The sequence below is a fragment of the Bemisia tabaci genome, chromosome 6 (assembly GCF_918797505.1).
Source record: "Bemisia tabaci chromosome 6, PGI_BMITA_v3".
In the NCBI taxonomy this organism is placed as follows: Eukaryota; Metazoa; Arthropoda; class Insecta; order Hemiptera; family Aleyrodidae; genus Bemisia; species Bemisia tabaci.
In genome coordinates, this window is record NC_092798.1 from 30,771,173 (window position 1) to 30,791,939 (window position 20,767).

The 20,767-nt window shown below is 44.4% G+C and overlaps 1 protein-coding gene across 5 annotated transcripts in view; it reads right to left on the reverse strand.

Annotated features, from left to right (window-relative positions):
- The window catches only part of hth (Meis homeobox homothorax), a 386,117-nt gene that overhangs the window by 204,251 nt on the left and 161,099 nt on the right, over positions 1–20,767 (reverse strand). For all 5 annotated transcript variants that reach the window (XM_072301815.1, XM_072301818.1, XM_019061762.2 and 2 more), the window contains one exon: positions 15,012–15,206. In XM_072301815.1, coding sequence (XP_072157916.1) covers positions 15,012–15,206 — 195 coding nt within the window. The remainder of the gene's footprint in view (positions 1–15,011; positions 15,207–20,767) is intronic.

The window sequence follows — 20,767 nt, forward strand, 5'->3', positions numbered from 1 at the left end:
ATGGAGGCGTCCGTCCAACGCGGGTCCTCAGGGGCTGAAAGAGCCCTTAACTTTCGAATGGATGGGACCCGCGGCCGGAATCATTCCTACCATAAATTCAAGCGTTTGGAAGCGGTTGTTTTGTTTTGTAATCCATTTACGCTCGGCCATTCGAGCCTCCATCCTAACGCTTTTCATCGTCCCTATGACGTAAGGGCATATCTACATTCCAACATGAGCCCTGAAACGCATGGCATTATACTAACAATATGGCTCAACTCGAGAATCAGTTATGTCCTTATGCAAGAGGAGCAAGGTTTTTTCCCGAGCGCAGAACGGGAGGGTGCTAATCTTGGACGGTATGTGTTACAGTCCAGAAGGTAATGGGATTTGCATACATTTTCCTCCGCGGCTAGTCCAACAGTATTATGAGCTCTTAATTTCAACTGGAATCCTAACTTTTTTCCACCCCCGTCTAATGTTTGCTTTAACCCCGTCCTGCCGATGATTCCCACTAGGCGGGCGGCTCTGGTGGTCTTTGCTTGACCCATCCATCGGTAATTTTATATTTTCTCTCTTTGTAATCCTTGACCGTTCTGGCGCAACAGAGGAGCAGCCTACATCCGATTTCAAAGGCGCCCGCTCACGTCAGTTCTCCGGGCTCAAAACATTTCAAACGTGCGAAAACATTGGCAACCTATACGTTTAGACTCAGTTTTAATTTCGATAAACTCCTTTTGGTTACTCCTTTGAAAAATGATATTGAAGTAGAGGGAAGAGTCAGCAAGACTGAAAGCTAACCCATCTTAACCCCTTCCCTCAACAATTACAAGTCTACAAATTGGAGGTGGTCTTGAGGAAATGACAACCCCTCGCCTTAAATCGAACGTAAACGCATCAGCAAAATCTTGCGCTGAAATTACTCGAGTATAGAAAATTTCGCTTATAGGGAGGTTCCATTAGCGTAGTTTAGGACTGGTTCCATGATTGGAAAGGAAAAATTAATCTTAGTCTCGCGTGGATGGTGCCTTAATTGAGAAAAAAAACACAGTTTAAATTTTAGCAATAATATGATCATGAACGTTGTTTCTTGAGGGAATTTTTAAGATAAAATCTGCCTGCTGGGCTTAAACCGAAACGAGGAAAATTGCTAAAAGCCTGTAGACTAATATCTTGAATACTGTCAGCTGTTTTCAAGTTTTGGTCGAGCCAGGAACACATTTCAGAAACCAGTTGATAGGAGAGTGTCTATCCGAGAGCCGAACGAATGCCTCTGTCAAAACAAGAGCTTCGAGAGGCGACCGGTGACGGGTGGATCGAATTTGAGCAAAATTTCGAATTAAAATTCCGTTTGAACCGAGATACGAAAGCATCGAGGCAGCATTTCACAGATACCCGTCCAGGCTGGGGCCGTAGCCGTAGCGCGTGAAGATCGCGGGGCATGGAACATCTCGTCGCTCTGCTGACGAAAAGGCGTAACAACAGAGATGAGCTCGAGGAAGCATCGAGTTATCTGGACAACAGCGTTCATCGTCGAGTGTAGTTACGTCCTTACGTCAGCAAGGCGACAAGATGTTCCATGCCTAGCAAAAACATCGTAAGTCCATGAGGTTACCACGGATGATAGGAGGTTCTTTCACTGGTTGCCGAGCTTCTGGCATGGGCATCGGCGTGGCGCGAGACTCGGGAAATGAGGGAAGCGTCAGGCCAGGCGTCTGAGGCCGCGAGAGCGGTGGACGCTTTTAAGACCCGACGACGGCGCTGGAAAACGCGACAAAATTCAAGAGACGAACGCTAATGGATTCTACGCAGCGTCGTGTTGAATTAACATTCTTTCACATCTTGAACTGTTGACAAAGTAGCGATTTTTTCTTCTTCCCCTGCTGCTGCTGCCAGTCGTAGGAGCGGAGACTGTCCGCGCGCGTGACGTCACGGCGGCGCGGTGTGGACCGGCCTCCCCGCGCCAGCGTCGAAATCGATTTGGTTTTAAATAGCTCGCAGAGCTCTTAATTGCATTCTTCCGACTTTAATGACTCACCTATACCCAGGTTAATTGTTTTAGCAAAGGTCATTTAATCAACAAATTCAGCTCAAAGGTTGCCCCGCAAATTCTTTCCCGTGACATATCGCACGTGACACAGAAACTGTCCAAAGCTCTCCCTACGGTTTGGCACTTTTTACCTGGCTGTGCGACTGCACGTCACACCTTTGACTCCGTTGCCATAGATGAGCTGGGGCGACACAAGGGGAGTAAGTACACGCAGACTCATTTTTACACATTTTTCGCAAAAAGGGGGAAGAAATTGTCAAGGCTCAAATATGTTTATCTATATGGATCGATGAAGCCATGTAATTGGTATGACTACGTTTGATGGTATAGTTTGCAAAAGCATGCGAAACATTCTGAGACCAAAATATTAGTCAAGACCAACAATTTCAATCCCAAATTCGTAAAAAGGCTACGTGTTCATAGAGATGACAGTGGAAGAAAAAACCGTCACATCACGTCATGTCTAGAACAAAGTCAGGCTATCTGGTGTACATTTAGGCAGTACGCAGTGATATCCTGTTATTTTCAGGCGAGAGGGAAGTACTCCAGTTCATTACTTCGGCATTTTCAAATTCTGGATTTGGTTTTTTCAGTCTCTCCAGCTGATGATATTTGACGAATTTTGAAGATTTTAAGAGACTGTCACAGTTGAAGCGCTTTGTTCTGGCGCCGGCGTCGCATTAAGTCATAATCTGTGCAAAAAAATCGCGAGGAAACAGCTGCGACGTAACGGCAAAGCAGAGACATTCAAAAAATTGCAAGCCCCCCACGGAAAAAAATCTATCCTCGTTTAATTGTTTTAAAAAAACGCGTACGTCCGTACGCGAGTCCGAAGGGAGATAGGTTTTTTTATAGCTACGTCCACCGCAGGATATACTTTTTTGATCAAGCAGTGCAATTTTGGTTCCCTTCTCGGTTCATCGGACGGCGGCATGCCGCATAAAAAATCGATAAATAAAGCGAAATTCCTCGTTTAAGAATGAAGCGCCCTCGGAGACAGACAAATATGTGCAGTAAATATTTTAATTGAGGAAAAAGCGGAGGTACGGGCGACGTGCATTTCATTTTTACCCGAAAATTCATTGATGAAATACTTGCATGTCTACTCGCTCGTTATTCGCTCGGTCCGCTCATTGGACTGAGCCTTGATGCCTAATCTTACGAAAATTCGACGTTTCCTATAGTTTTTAAATGAGGTCTCAAATAAACCTCCTCGAGTTGGCGACGAGGCCCGAAAGGTGGATGACAAATTCCAAACCGGTATCTCAATATTCGCCATCTCTAACCGCAGCATCGGCCCTCTTCTAATTATGCAAGCAGAGGTTTACCGGAGCGTAAGGCTTCAAAAGAAACATTTGAAAACGTAAAGCAGAGCATTAGAGGGGAGGAAGGGGGTGTGGTGAATTTATTAAGTTGCTGAGTCGTCGCAGTACTTTCAGTCAGAGGCAGTGAAATAGACGAGCTAAAATTTTCAAGATAGCTCACATTTGTCTGCAATATGAATCACCGTCGCTAACTCATTGCTTGCTTAACGAATGGAGGAGAGTAATTATGATGTTCGGAGGGAGATATCGGTCAGTGGTTGAGACACTAAGATCGTTGTATTTGAACCGTGCGCGAGAAACATTTTAGGAGAATTGGACAATTTTTTCCTTTGAAAGGAGCAACTTCTGACATTACTGCAAAAGGGTCTCACTATCTAAAATTGTGATAGTGTTCAAGCGCAAAAATCTACACCCACAATATCCACAGTGATGGAATCTTTTTCCCCTTCAAGCGTAAAAAAACTTAATCCTGTTTTAAAACTAAATTTAAAGCTTTTTTGCCCTAAGAAAAGGAGACTATTTTTAAAAGCCTTTTTCAATACAAGAAAATTTGGAGAATTCCAATACAAGTGGGGAAAAACTGCTTTGAAAGGTACCACTGGGAATCGGACGCTATGAATACCTATTTTTATATGGATTAGAAAGACTGGGGTATTAGCAGCGAATTCGAGAGTTTCAAGTTCAGCTTTAGAATTTTCAACTTTTCCTTAAAAAAATAAGAAAATCCGGATGAAAAGTATCTTGACAATATAGTCGTTGATGAAATGCAGCGCTTCACAGCACTTGGGGTTCAGACGAAAGCTGACAAAATGATAACGACACCCGATCAATGACCGATCGTTGTCGCTGTCGACATTTTGCCGAGATGGCGCGAATGTTGGGCAGTCAGACTTGACACGAGACTCTTAAAAATAAATATGCTGCCCCCCCCCTTCTCCTGGCCCCTCCCCCCGACACCCCTGCCAATGAGGCAATGACAAAGATCCACCGAGCTCTCCTCTCGTCTCCGGGGCTTAAGGGAAGAGTCATAGTCTCGTCGAGCTGTATTTTGACAAGTGTCACCATTAAAGATTTGTCTCTTCTAAAAATATGAGGAATTCACGTCAAAAATATTAACTCCTCTTTGTCGTCTCTTGATTTCTCGGGTCGGGATCGGGGGGACCATTGTGTTCATCGGAGCTTAAGTCGCGGTCAAATTTTCGTCGTCGTTTAGCATTCCGGGTCCGAACGAGGGCCCTCAAAAAATTACGAAAGGCACTTCGTTATTTCTTTTTGCGCAGCTTCGAGATTTCCAAAATATATTCTTGGAAATTTATTTTAGCCACAGGGTGACTAATTTTCCCCGGAAAGACGAAAAATTGATTAGTCACCGTAATTTTTGCTTGCAATTTTAATCGTATCTCGGGCGACAAAAAAAAGAAAAAAGAATGGATACGTTTTCAGTATTCCTTTTTTATAATTTTTTTTGAGAGGTTTGCCTGCCAAAGAAGAGTATCCTGTTGAAGCGGTAACAAGCTCTCCAAGATCTTGAAACTTTCGTTTGAGATTATCCAAACATTGGTCAAAATGTGTAATTTTAAAGGTAAATAAGAGGCAATAAGAGGCTGGAAGAGGATAATCAACCTAACGACCGCGTAGTAACTGGAAGCTTCTCTCTAGTGCATGAGGCAGAAGAAATACTAAGTTGTAAATACTAATATCCAGTCGCGAATATTAAACGTTGGCAACATTGTTTTTCCTCCATTGAAATCCAAAAAATATATCGATTTGAGGTGAAAAATCGATTGTTTTAACAACATTTTACTGGAGGAACATCAGTGGTGCCAACTTTCTAGAATCGCCACTGAACATTTCACGATGCACTGCGAAGTATATTGATGAAATTGACGTTTGCTGACAATTGGATTGGGACGATGAGTGAAAATTGGGATTAGATTGAAAATGCCCAGAAATCCAGAGCGAAACTGCTATCTGAAAGTGAGCGCTGTGAAGAGAGTGAGGTCGCGGCTGTGTTGCGGTTTGCATGCCCGCTGCGCCCGAGCCGGCCGTAGCGGCTCTGATAAAAATATCGTGCAGCAAGAGATAATCGGTGGATCCACAAAGCGCCTGAGTACAGCAATTCATTTGTTTACGCGGAAACTACACCACGAGCGACGAGCGTCTTATCTACAGAAGCCGCGCTCGGAGCCCAGTGCCTGGCGCTTGGGCGCACCCCAGCTACTCTTGTAAAGCTCCAACTCCTACAAGATAATCGATTTATCGAGCGCTTATATTGTTTCAGCTCTTGACTCTATTTTCTATGCCCCATCATGATTGCGCAAACGAGCTTTGTCCCGCCACAGCAACTTTGAGCTTGAGCGCTCCTCCGTGCAGCGAGTCCGACCGACTTGTCATTCGCCGCTCCTGGGACGATTCAACATTTCGCTCGGTAACTGTACAAAATTTTCATTCAAAGTGGGTCAGCCGGCTGATTGTTAAAATTGATAGACAAAGCTATGGACAAAGAAGACATAGGGAATATAGGGCGATCCTGTGCTAAGGAAGCACTCCGTATGAGGCATCGGGTGTTGTCAAATTTTCTTTAAAAAATCAAGAATTTTCAGGAAAATTTGTGGATATTTCTCTTCGGATTTTTCATAGGATTTCGCTCATGATTTGATATAAAGTCTGAAAATTTCAAGGAAAAATATTCATAACTCTCTTCAAAACGAAATATTTTCTATGAGTAAATTTGGCAACATTGGAATGCTCATACGACGCTTTTACTTAGCACGGAAGTACTGTTGGACGTAATTCTGCCAAATGGAACTATGTGCATTAAGACATGAGCCTTGAGATCCGTAAGAATACATGCATAACAGGGCTAACGTCATAATGCTCATAGTTCCATTTGGCTGAAATACGTTCAGTTGCGAGTGCCCGCACCATCGGATCTTGAGACTACGTCCACTTCCTAGATATGAGGTTAAAAGCTCTGGATCTCGTGCGCGGGCTCAAAACTCGATTTCCAAGATGGATGACAGCGACGGGCGTCCACCAACCACGTCAGAGAGTCACCGAGCAAGACGCGCAGCTAATTGGAATTGGAAAAAGTGACGCACCCCAACCCCTCACACCCCACTTCCTGCACCCCGAACTCCTCTCGGCACCAACTCATGAATACAGCCAAGGGCAGGGAGTCGAGATCCAGGGGATGATACGACGAGTCCTTCCTCCTTTCTCACCCCCTCCCTCCCATTCCCACTAGCGCGAGGTCCCAATAATTGGTGTCAATTTGATACAAGAGGAGTAAAACAAGTCGAGGACCAGCCCCCCTCCTAATCCCCTATTTCTGGTCCTTTTTTATCCACTTCAACCCCCTTTCTGTATTAGCAATTATGCCATTTTCACCAGCCCCGCCACAATCCGAATTATTATAAACAAACCCCCTTGTTTCGGAGCGAAGAAATTTGAGCGCATTTCCATAATTAAAATTTAATAAAGCCTACCCGTATCGGCAGCTCTCGCTCACAGCTGTTAGTCATGTTCCACGTGTATTATGATCCCGATTGTCAGGAGTAATGAACACAAATGTATGTGAATGAAATAATCAAAAGGTGATACATCGATATCTACAAAACTAAATCACTATTCGAAAAAGGGTTATACGTCAGCCTAGGATTAGCATAAATTTGATTAAAATATACGAGCATAAAGCTCATACTCTAAGATTGTCAGGCACCAAATATAGAGTAAGAAACGAATACGAAGAGGTGCGATATGCCCCTATCATTTTATATGAATCGGAAGCAAATTTAAGCTCCAACCGGTATGCTTTCTGAAAAGATGCAATTACCACTTTTGTTTTCTTTCTCATGCAAAGCATTGTAAAAAAGAATATCCAACTTAATTCGGCCTATATGATTATTTTGTCGATGTTCATATTTTAATAACTTACTTTAACATTACAGTTCATATTGTTGTTGTTGTTGTTAATGTAAAATTGTTTAGCTCATTTTAGAAATAACATTATGTGCCATTATTTTCACTCTGCAGATACTGCTTTAATTGACGTGACAGAGACACTGGTCTCTCACAGCAAAACTTAGTCCAATTGGAAATTCAAGTAAAAAGATCATATCCTTGCGCGGCGCAGAAAATAAAAGGTGCCTCATATATTTTCAATCGTCTAAATTCTACTCTGAGACCCCTAAAATTTTGACTTTAATACTTGGTTTTCATTGTCTTTCTAGAAAAATCGACAGGACAAAATACAAGCATTGGTAATACGCTCTGTCCAAACCAAAGTCAAGGCTCTATGCACTCAGAAACTAGTAATGAAGCACAATTCTCAAATTCCGAATTTGAAACCTGAATGATTGCATCCAATTCGTCTGTTACCACGATGACATTATGCTACACGAACTTGCCTAAAGGTCAATCGCTGGAGTAAACCCATCGAACCGGGCAAGATTTAGCGGCAGGTCATGACAGAGGGTCAACCGAGACGACGGAGGAGAGAAAACGGAATACACGAACGGCAGAGAAAGAGCGTCCCAAACCTCGGAGGGAGAGAGACAGCCGAAGACGGGGCGCGGGGCGGGGGGTGGGAGGCCGATTTTTAGAAAAAGTTTAAAATGAAAACTCGGTGGTTCCTCTCGCAATGGCGGTTATTTTTAAAATAGCGTTGCTTGCGGGTTGGATCGACCCGGCTCCGGCCCCCAACCCCCCACACCTCCACCTCCGGACGTCGGGCGAGCAAGGATGTCTCACGCTTGTCTATTTCAGAACTTGAGATGTGATTGCTTATACGCGCATACGGTACACAGCCACCCCTCCCCTCCCCCCCCGTCCTTCCACCGGATCATTCCCGGGTGTTAAATACTTTTATCCGACTGAAATCGCGCCAACTTCTACGCAGCTCCTCTTGATATTATATTATTTCTGAAGTTCAACCTGAAATCGGAGAGTGCGCCGGCGGGGGGGGGGGGGGGGGCAGGGGTCGCTGTTCCCTCCGCAATCGGCCGCGAGGGAAATTAATAACGATTCTGAACAGCGACCGACACGAGGACGACGCGATTCGGGAGTGCGGAGATCTAGGATCCACATTTCGAGCACGCACGGAAATTGCTTAATTTACCTCGGAGAGGCGCATGACTCAGTCGCCGCTTTTTGTTCTTCTTCAATTTTGGCTTTAATTCCGAGCCCCCGGCAGCCCCGGCCCCGAGCCCCGAGGCGCGACTGGCCCGTCTCCGAGCTCAGCTAATCCACCTTTCTTTATTAATAGCTTTTGACGCCTGCTCAAACGGGCATTTTGCTCAATCCATCCGAAAAATTTCGCCGCGCTCGCCTCGTCCTCCGGGCAACGTGCTGAAAAGCGCAACAAGTTCAATTACTCACCCAGAGAGGGAACAAGGAGAACTTAAACTTGTCAGATTGTGCCAGAAACCTGAACTTTTAACAATGATCGTACAGGAGTAATCACTATTCTCGGAATGTGCTTACTGAAATTAAGTCAAATCGACCATTTAGAGAATCATACCCCATCAATTGGGCGAAATTCGATTTGGCTATTTCACCGGATACACAGATCATATTTGAATCGATTTCTATTAGAAGGGCGTAAGTCCAAAATCTCGTGGGTCCTGGCTTTCGTTGATCACGCAGGACGCTAGGACTGACGAGTTGGTGGACTTACGCCCATCTAACAGAAACCGATTCATTTTTAGTTTTCATCGAGTTCATTGAACAGCATGATTCTAGTCGAAAATTATTCAGAAAATTCAAAATCAGAATTTAAGGCGCAACATTCTCAGCCCACAGGAAGACGAAACTTGAATCAGCAGACACACTTTTGAACCATGTCCTTGTTCGAGGGTATTGCTAAAAACTTGATGGCATTGTTAAAGTAACCAATTTCTGACTTTTGAAGTTGAGCCCCCACAGAAACTTGCCGGACATTTTGGACTTTTTCAATTAGAAACAGTAAATCCATTGGACTACGGTTTCCTCCGGTGAGGAGGCTGTCAGAACAGAAAGGGCCGTAATCTCTAAGGCTGTCTCACAATGTGAAAACTAAGGAAATCATACACATTTTAGGATTCAATCAATGTGCAAGTGTGCCTGAAATAAAAAAAAAAAAAGCTCTGTCAATCATGATCGTTCGATAAGCTATCGATTGGACATCAACGAGCGCTTTCAGAAATTCGCACATTGATCCAAAATCGAAGCGCGGAATCTGGACGATTTGGCAAGGGCGTCGGGCGTCAAATTTGTCTGGTGGCGGAGCCCCGACAAACAAGATCCAAGACAAATCTCACTTCATTTTTAATCCTGTGAAAAGTTTAAATTGTTCGTGGACGATATTAGCCCGTCTGGCGGCCGGTGCCCTGGTGCGTAAAGAGGAGTCCGGACAAATTCGCGTTCGCGGCTCGTGCGACGGGGCGCAGTTTGCAAACGCATCCATCTTGCAGGGATTAGCGGAGATTTGCGACACATCACCGCCAGACTTTCTCTCCTGCCACACCTCATTGCCGTTGAAAAGGCCCTCTCACATACGCCCGCAAAAATAACCTGATCATCCGTCTAGATGCGCGCGAAATATGAAGTTGCTAGATAATCACCCGTATCGTGTGCGACTTTTGTCAAATTTCAACATTCCCTTCTGCATCGCAGCTTCTCCGTAATTATCAGAGCGAACCATCTAGAATGAGCCGAAAAACAAGAGTAGATAACTATTCGCGCGTTGAAGCAGTCATCTTGCCTATCTTACTATTTGAAGGCGTTTTTCGCAGGGCCCGATAGAGTTGATATTTTGACCTAACTTGGCCAACCTCCGCTCGTATTTATTTATTTATTAATTTTTACTTTGATTTCTTTCCTTCAGCACGAGAATCCTAGCCAGAAAAACCTAGATTCTCAGCAATTTAGGCCAGGCTTAACAAATACACGGTTAAAGAATTCTATAGCCTCGGAACTCAGAATCCGAGCAAAATCTGATTTGCGATGTAGAGCATTTAACTCAAATTGAGACGTTCAACAGAACCATGGAGGGAGAGGGGTGCATCATCGAATAAAATACTGATTAATGCAATAGACTTTGCCTGCACCACTGCACTCAAGGATCCAACTGGTATGACGCAAACCAACTTTGCAGACGAGTACCAATTCGTGATGCATTTAACCATCCTCGAGAACATCACTGCGGTTCTAAAGGTTAGGTATGCCCTCGTACCGGCCGTGCTAAGGAAAAGCGCCGTAGGAGCATTCAAATGTTGCCAAACTTCCTCTCAGATGATATTCATATTTGAGGAAATTTATGCGTATTCTTCTTTGAAAATTTTAGTTGTTTTAGATAAAATTACGAACAAAATAATCAGTAAAATTGGGAGAAAAATATTTATAAATTTTTCCGAGAATTAGAGATTTATCAAAGGAAATTTGGCAACGTCTGAAAGTGAGTACGGCGTTCCTCCTTAGCACGACAGTGCATAGAACCTACCTCATCCCCTGTATATATATTTAAAAAGATAAAAAAAAAAAAGTTATTCACAGCTTCTGCTCTCCAAACGCGCGTTTTCCCAGTCATGCTACGCGCTATTCATCGGGGATCGCACGATGCCATTCATCCTCCTCGACCACGGATGGCGGATCCAGATTGCAAAGCACGAGCAACGAGCAATGGGGGATGACCTTGAGGCCCGACGAGTTCCTCGCTTACGGATCCAGATCTGGTACACCGCAATGACTGACAGTCTGCCTCCTCCGGTGTGAAGTTTCACGCCGACTCGTGGATCTTAATTGCCGTTTCGCTAATCACCACCAGCAGCAGCGACCCAAGGCGCGCGAACTTCTTCGCTTCGGCGAAAACACCAGCAGCGGTTTCCGTTTGAAGTTTCCGTTGCAGCGGTTGTTTGTCGAAAGCTGGCCCGGCGAGAAAGCGCGAAATCGGTTTCCGAGAAAAGTCCACCCCAGAAATATGATTTCGACGTGCCGGAGTGCTCGCGATACCCGAACCATTCCGAGAAACCTCATGGCTATGCAGCTCAATTAAAGTGTGAAATTTTAATGACAAATCTGACATGTGCTGCCACTACACATTTTTGGAAATAGATCAACCTAAAATTACTCTAATGCTTGACCACTTACATAACAGTCGAATCATTTATGATTGTGAATGAGTAATCTACTTGCATCGTTACTTGTCACGTATTTGGCTCAACTTGTAACTTATTTCCATCCCCTTGTATGTAAGCCAAACTTATCGAAACAGTTTGTTTCCTAGATTTGCATCGAAGCAGATGCATGTGTGCATGGTGTAAGAATCAATGATCCCAAGCGTATGGATATATCCGTACCGTACGAACTTTCTCTATACCGGTACGAACAGCGTAAGGACCAAAAGTAAATAGGGAAACGCTTTCCTTGTCTTACAACGTCCATGCGCTTAATATCGCACATTCAGATACTTAAAAAAAAAAAAAAAAAAAAACTCCGGCCGTGGAAGCCGTATACTTACGGGCTATATAGACATACCGTCCGCGTTCCGGGCTCAGAGGCCGAAAGTTCCGGGGGTAGCACCCGGGGCAATCGAAGCTACGGCTCTAGCACCCGGAACTTTTGGCCTATAAGCCTGGAATGGACGGTGCGTCCATATAGCCCGTAACTTTTTTTTTCAGTGGGGCAGCACGGATTTGCACGAGCCTTGCCGGTCAGCGTAAGGACTTGCCACGGGCAGTCAAAATGGGGATCATTGTTTTCCGGGAAATTCATGTGCGGGAAATGGGAAAAGGGAATTTCTCGAAAATTAGCGGGAAAGTTCCTGGGAAAGGCTCGAGTGGCTCTCCAAAGTGCGAGAGATTACCGCGACTATTTTAACAAGAGTGTGTTCTCCAGCGTCTCCGGGTTTAACGAGACAAAAACAAATAGAGCCGCTTAAGGCAGAGCCTCGACGTAGGGCACGGAATGAAATACTCGCGAGGATCGTCCAGGAATCGTCGAAGGGATCATTACTCGCGGCGCTGACGATGCTTATCAGCGCCGATTTCACATTTCGTCGCTTGGCTGACATAAGGGCGCAACTACAATTTGAGATGAACCCGGAAAAGCATTGAGGTATACGGACTACAGGGTTCATCGCGAAGTGTAGTGATGCCCTTATGTCAGGAGGGCGACGATTTGGCGAACGCTGGCGGGGCGAGGCGCGCCGCGCGGGAGTGAAAGGGAGTTGACATTTGAAATTTTAATCCGGCTGTAATTGACGAGGAATTCCTCGGCTCGGATAATCGTCGTCAGGATCGAATGGGACCGATTTTTATGAACGTGCAAGCGCAACGGCAACGGGAACAGGCAGCGAGCAAATGAAGACATAGACGCACGATTAGAGCGGAGAAAAAACTCCGAGGGGTTTTAATAGTTTTTCGACAGCCGCGAACCGCGAGAAATATGCGACGGTCGTCGGGATTGAGATAAAAATTTTCAATTAACCCGGGCACCGGTCACCTGGCCGGAGAGGCTCATTGTTTCCCGATGACAAAGGGCCGGCCCGCGGGGCGGCGGGGGGGAGAGCCGCGATAAATCGGTAAAAATTCTATCGGTGTAAATTCCGAGACATGCAGGCTATTTTTCGCACCGATCTCGAGGGCGAGATTAGAAGACTAGAATTCGTCAAAAAGAGTGTCGAGGCGGCACCGAGACGCGATTTGTGGACTGACGAGGGATGATCCCAGGGGCGGCGGGGAGCGGGAAGGAGTTAGTTTTGATGTTGATTTAGCACAATGAGCAATTAAAACCCGATCACAATGAGACGCGGTGAGGAATTTCAGATGCCAGCGCATTCTTGCGCTGCCGGCCATAAAACATAGCGACACATCTTGAAGCGGTTCCTGCAGGTGTATGTGCCAGTATACCAGTATACGAGTGCGCAGTGTTACTACTTCGGATCCTCGGCTATCTCTTCACAGTTCCTCTGACCGGTCACTCGGTGCTGCGGACACGGTTTTCAGATGAATTTATGGCAAGATCCAATTATGAAGACTGTAGAATCCGTTTTCCGGACACTGGAAAAAGAAGTCTCTTTTATCCTCCGAGTCCGGACTCTTGAAGAAATTGACAAAAAATATTCTTGATTCAATCGGATTTTTCCTTGAATCAAAAGGAAATCCACTTAAATTATGAGGTTGGCTCTCAATTCAAACAAAAATCCGATTGAATTAAGAGTATTTTATCTTGACAAATTTTTCAAGAGTCTGAACTCCAGATCCAAGAGACTTTTTTCTCCAGTACGATTTTTTAACAGGATTCTTCAGGGGTGAATGTCCGGGTGACAGCCCATAAGCGCAAATTTCCGACATTGACAGCCCAAAAGCGCAAATAGTCCCATTTGCGCTTCTGGGCTGTCGACTTGGAGGATTTGCGCTTATGGGCTTGAACGGATTGTCCGAACTTCTAACGCTTAAAATCACACGAATATACTTGGTCGGGTTGACTTCTAATTAAAAAGCAAATTAAAATCTGTGAAGATTCAGCGATGCTTTTTCGATACCTACATTTCCTGAGACAAAAATCAATTTTTTATTCATTAATCCAATTTGAGTGAACTTTCGCAAACGAAAAAACCAAAAATAGAAGGCTCGGTTTGTGATACGAGAACGGAAAGACACTGCGGTGTGATTAGACCTATTAGTCGTGCCGGTTGGTCGGTTCTCTGTAAATTGATTTATTGATCCGATTGACGTCTATGAAAGAGGAGGAAGCCGAGTACCCGGCCAGAAAGCGGAGCCAATAGGCACTTCTAGTCAGTGGTGTGGCGTGCTTTGCGATAGATCGATTGATCTACCATTGAAATCTATGGTAAAGGATCGATTAACAAGGTATTCGCAGCGAACACCTTCACAATCGATTCTTTACCGCGGATTCAAATGGGGAAATATCGATAATCGATCATTCACGCCACGCCACTGCTTCTAGCTGTTGACCCGGTGAGCCGAATCCAAACCGCTTATCCCCCTGCTTTAACTCAATTGTAATAGATAAGGTCATACTCTGTTAGTGTCTCAAGATTGGCCCTAAATTAATCCTTCCCACCACTTCAATGTCTTTTCTTTTTTTCAGAACCCGAGTTAGTTCATGGGAACCCTGCTCCTCGGTTTTTTCATTCAACGCAGGCCTTAGCGGCACGGGCATTGTTCCAACAGGAAATTTTCCTAGGTTGCTAAAGAATAAGAGGACTCCTCAATGAAGACGAGACAAGAAACTTACAGGCTTTTTCGTGTAGAGACTTTTTTTTTTTTCTTGGTCGTCAACTTTTAGGGGGAGTTTTTTAGGATTGGGCCAGGGTGGCTACCGCCACCTAGAATATGGTCATGTCACCACACACATCTGCCGTGCTAAGTAAAAACGCCGTATGAACCTTCAGGCGTTGCCAAATTTTCTTTGAAAAAAAAAGAAATTTTTGGTAAACTTATGCATATTTTTCTTTGAATCTTACACATAGTTTTGTTCACAATTTGACCAAAAATTCTTAGAAATTTCAAGGGAATATATTCAAAACTTTCCTCAAAAATACATATTTTATCCGGATAAATTTAGCAACTCTTGAATGTTCTTACGGCGTTTTTCCTTATCAAGGCTGCATGGTCCTCTTACGTTAAATGAGTAATTATTTTATCGAAACTTACCACATCAGGCGTACTGGCTCCGTCCGTATGTGAGGTAGAATCTGCATTACTCCTTCCGTCGTTACCATTTGTGCTACCACCGAGCTCTGGTAAAGGTTTCGACGTATCCCGCTCGTCTATAACTAGATCTATTGGCATTTTTCCCTTCAAACAGCTTATGTATCGGTGACAAAAATTGTCACATAATTCATGAACCTGAAATCAAACAGAAAAAACCATGAAATTACTACCTAAAAAATAATGACAATACGAAATTTATGATCCTCAATTATTCCACAAAATACACTTAACAGAATAACGCGGTTATTGCATCGATATAAACCATGAAATATCCTCCTAGAGGATAAGCATTCGGTTTGAAATGATCGTAAAATATAGTTTTAAAATCAATAAACATTACAAGGAAGTAAACACCTGTTGTGAAAACACACCTTTTTGACACTGTGTGCGTAAGTGAGGTACATTTCTCATTAAAATTTCCGTGATTGCATACCCTGGTAAAAATTAAACATTGACATAATGATCATCCGGGACACGCAATGATCTTCAATGATCATCACAACAGTGTTGCCACATCATAACATGGCAAGTAGCAGATTCTTTGCTTGGAAACTCGCTTACTCTCATACGCAAATTTCAAGTGATGAGACAAGAACGGATTATATCAAAATCCGGCAATTTTGTCTCACAGGTAATCGAAGATCTTTTTCCTCTTTAGATGATCATTTGGAGTACATTTTACAATATTTGGAACTAAAATTTCTAGCTCAGATTCAGAGCAAAGTATGTACCCTTAGTTTCCCTGTGTACATAAGTGTTTTTACGGAGGGGGTAGAGATTGTAATTCCTAATTGCAAAATGCAGTCCATTTGATAACCACCGAAATTTTTTATTTTTACAAGGGTAGAATCCTTAAAAAAAAACCATTAATAGTTGCAAGAGATTCAACGCCGCGAAGCAAGGTTAGAAACCCAGCACTCGGACCATCAATTCGAGGAGTCCGGCGTAAATTTCACGGGCGATGAGGCCCCGTCGTCAAAACCGGACGGCCGGCGCGCGCCACACCCGGAGCAACCAAGAACCAAAAAAGAGGAGGCTTTTCCTCGGCTCCGGAGCCCGGAGCAGGCGACAGACGCGGCAGCGACGAGGAACAGGTTTTGGCTTTGGGCAAAGAAAAGGACTAGACAACTCCCAACATGGACATGTTGGGCACAGAGAATTCAGATCCTCATCCGCGGCCAAAGTGTCCCGTCGTGGAAGAACCGCACAACTTCCCCGGAAACCGAAGACGCAGATACGCGGTTTCCGCACGGAGGAGACGCGGGTCAAGACCCTGGCCGCCATACCCCCTCCGCCACCGCCTCCGCTCAGTCGAATCCTACCTGATGATGCTGAGGTTCGAGAACAATGCCCGAAAACTGCATTTTTCGGCCCGTTAACCGCGGGCATTCACGGCGCGGCGTCCGCGCTGCGTCGCGTCCGAATTTTTCGGAGGAAACCTAATTCCTGGGCGGTAGGGTTGAGACACGAATCTAACGGCTCTGGATCTCCCTTCCGAGGAAGCCCTTTTGAGCCCCGGGCCCGGGCGAGACCACACTTGTCGGAAACTCTTCCGCTTATTGTAGCGGTTTCGAGAATTATGAGGGGCCTTGTCACAAATGTCACTCTTTCCGGATTCGGCCCCGAGCCCTCTGCCTCTGCCTTCTCCGAAGCATATTTTCGTAAATTTGTTTTGAATATTAATTCCGTAATCTTGGGCGATTCCTGTCAAATGGGCTTAACGCCTTCCGCTCTCTCGGCTCCTCGGGTGGGTACACGAATAAATTAGACAATAGCGAAGCGTGAACGATCGATTATCGATATTTCCCCATTTGAAGCTATGGTAAAAATCGATTATTAAGGTGTTTGTTGTCTACACCCAATTAATCGATTCTTTCTGTAGGTTTAAATGGCTTTCTGTATGGTTTAATGGTTAAATCGATTTATTGCAAAGCACGCCACACCACTGCAATGAGGCTATCGGATTCATTGACGTCACTTCTTACACTCCCACAAAGTGCTATCGCTCGACCGTTACGTCCATTTGAATAGAACTATGGCCCATTGATGAGCTACTCTGGCCCGAGTAAAAATTTGCACAACTTATCACTTTTGCATGAAATAAGATGCCTATTATCCCCCGAGAAAATCAAGTTGATGGGCCGTGAAAATGATACTTTTTGGCAACTGAATAAGAATAAGGTCAAGGAAAACCATACGCCTTCCGTTACATCACTTAGGCCAAAAGCTCCTCAGTGTAGCAGAAATTTTGCTTTGGTTGATTCTGCAAAAGCCATAAGGCTTAATTATTAAAGGAACGGCTTTACTACTGCCGTACAACTGAAGAAGAACGCCGTGTGAACATTCGAGAGTTGCCAAATTTCCTTCTTTACAATGATTATTTTTTAGGAAAATTATGAATATTTTTCCTTGACATTTTCAAGAATTTAAGGTCAAATTACCAGCAAAATGTTCTGAAAAATCGAAGGGAAAACATTTACAAAATTTTCCAAAAATTCGCGATTGGTCAAATAAAATTTGGCAATATCTGAAGGCTCATACGGCGTTTTTCCTCAGCACGGCAGACTACGTTAGGTCTCAATATTGAAGGACAAAAATCTCTCGCTGAGGGACATGAGGGTGGTTTGAAAACGATGTCAAATCCAAATCAAACGGCGCTCCCAATTCTATCGGGGCACGCTTGGAGCGACGATTTATGGAGTAATTATAAGGAGAGAGAGACACGAAGGGCGGGAGGAGGGGAGAACAACCTGTAATTGATTATAACGCTAAGTTGGGGAAAGTTTTTACGATCCCCGCTGCTGCGGGCCCGTGTTTTTCTTCCTCTCCGATTCGATTACTTCGTCATTTTTCTCCCCGCTGAGCCCTCCCTCGGCCAAGATTTCAGCTCCGTCAGAATTCCGCGCTTGAGTTATAAGTGAGATTGGTTGTTCTGGTACAAATAACTGCGGAGCACGTGACTTGCAAGCCCCCGCGGAAATGAGGGAGGCTAAATCTCGTCGGGCTAATTTCCTCTCTCTGCTTCCCGAGATGGCGATATCGATACTGAACGATCCAGACCCCACATAGTTTCAGCGCCTTATGGGGTCCAAAAGAAAACTCGAAAATGAGGAAATACACATTTATTGAACATTTTCTCAATTACTTGGTTTGGGACCGTTAATAAAATACGTAGCGCTGAATTTCGGATTTTTCAACCCCTTCCTTCCCTCGCGTTGGTAACGTAGGTCCCTGTCCTTTGACCCGCTAAAAAGATAATTACATGACGTTCTCCTCGACTCCCACAAAGCGATACGTATTTTATGAACGACCCCTTATTTTTCTTCGGAAAAGAATCTGAGAAGTAGATCGATGGATGTGAGATGAAGCTGTCCGCTGTTTTTAATATACAAAGTACTTGGAGTTTTACTTGGGCTTGAATTGAAATTCATACGACTCAATTAAAATATAAAACTTGATAAATTTTAAGTTCAGACTATCATTTATGGTCGTTCATTCAAAATAAACACATTCAAAATTAAGCTAATCATGAGTCAAATTCACCTTGTGTCTTGCTATCAATCAAGACTTTATAATATTAAGCGGACAACTTCAAATGATTGTTTTTGGAAAAGCAAATTAGCTGAGCGCATCTTCCATACATTTTGGAGTTTTTCAAGAAAAAAAATGATAAAAAAATTATTTTTAATATGGTAGTGAAAAATAGAACGTCTACAAACACGTCGAGAAAGACATAAAATAGTTACAGGCTAATACCCTGAATAGGCGCGCGTTCGAGACAGAAATTCCGATCTCCCATTAGTGAATTATACTATTCCTTGAAAAAATAAAGGCGGGGAAAGCAGAAATTAATCTCGAAGAGAACATCTCAATCTACCTGTTCGAATGTGGGTCATTGCGGACACGATCACGGCGCGATTAATGAGGAGCAGAAGTCGAGCATTAGCCGACAATTTGTCAGGATGGCCACTCGATCAAACAACTACATTAAAAATAGCTTCATTAACAAAAGGGAGATGTAAACGGTACGCACTCCCGTCAAAGGGGGAAGATAAATGCAAAACATAAAAAAGAGAGAAAGAGAGGAGAGGTGGAGAAGTTGCGAGAGAGTGAGCCAAAACAGAGGCATCGGACCCGCCGAGAGTTACCAAAGCATAGCCGAGGAATGGAGGCAGGGCCCAGGACTCCCATCCCCTATGCACGGAGGATACATTCCTGCAGAGAGGCAGCCTCCTCGCAGAGGGGAAGGTATTGTATAATATCTGTCACAAACATAGATGAAATATGTGGGCTGGATTCGTTCTCTCGGCCCTGGCCCGTAATCCAGGGCTTCCCAAACCGGGGCGTTCGCCACGCTCCCTCAAAATTCAAAAACAAACCATAAACAGCGCCACGCTTGCCAGGATCAAGAGTACCATTACACGTAATAAATTACTGGCGTTATTACACAACTTCGTTCGCACCTTCATAGTTCATGGACCCGTTCTCTTCATAATTTTGCAGTTTATTTATTTACTTTTTAGGCACTTGTATACAGATCCTTCCTATTCACAACTACTTGCTGGTTATTTATGGCTTTATGACCCATGTACCTCATTAATGGAGATCCCTTCACCTCTAAGCTTCCTTTTTGACGAGAAGTCGCGAGTCATCAATATCATCGGATGAATGCATTATCCGTAGTTTATTATTCCAATAAAAAGGTCGAGTAGTAGACCCTTAACCTTTCAGCACCCACGTAAACCATTTCGGTTTCAATAATTTGCTACCTCATCTTTGATAGGTGCGCTTTGATAAAATGCTGGAGAACGAATAAAGGTTCTTTCGATCCGTAGCACTTGTAAGTACTGCAGGAAAAGGCGCGTGCGTTTCGGAGCTATTCCCGAGGTCGTTAAAAGAGAAAACATCATTAGTGAAAAATGCCCGAGAAGGTGGGCGTTCGGTAAAGGCTCGAAAAACGAATGTAAACAAAAATAAAAGTTGAAAACCACTTGAAATTACGAGGGTTGGTATTGGACTGTGGAGGCACGGCTGCCGAGTAGGCAGGAGTGGAGGGTGGAAACGTAACACGGCCCAAGCGCATGAAACTCATGAACCGTGGATTGTCCACCCGCGTGGGGGAACTAGAGCTCATGACTTTTCGGCGTATGGACTAATATCCACTCCCACCCCGAGTTGGTCAGTCCACGCGATCATTTGGACATATTTCTGCTAAAAGGAACTATGTGCATAGGGACTGCGCGTGACATAGTTCGTTTTAGTATGAATACGTCCATTTGGCAGCCGGGTGGACAAACGAACTGCGGAGGAAACCGAGAGAGTCCCGTACCGCCCTCCCGAGGATATCCCAACTACCCCCAAGGTCTGCCCCATCGAGCCCAGTCCAGTGCACACGTTTCGGCCATTAAAGCCCTAATTTGAAATCAAACACTTCCAGGAAATTTATTTCCGACTTTTCCCCCCTCGCACGGCCTTACGCCCGTTGCCGCGCCCTAAAAAAACAGTCGTGCAAGATGACCTCCGCGCCCACTTCACTTTTGTCACCGTCGCTGACGTTTAGGAGAGGAGGGTTTACAGATGTATGTGTGGGGTTTGGGGCGATAATTATACGTTAGTTTGATGCGTTGGTGGAGAAAATACAATCCAACTAAGAGCAAATGAATCTTAAGGGTGCAGAAGTTACAGATTTAGATGTC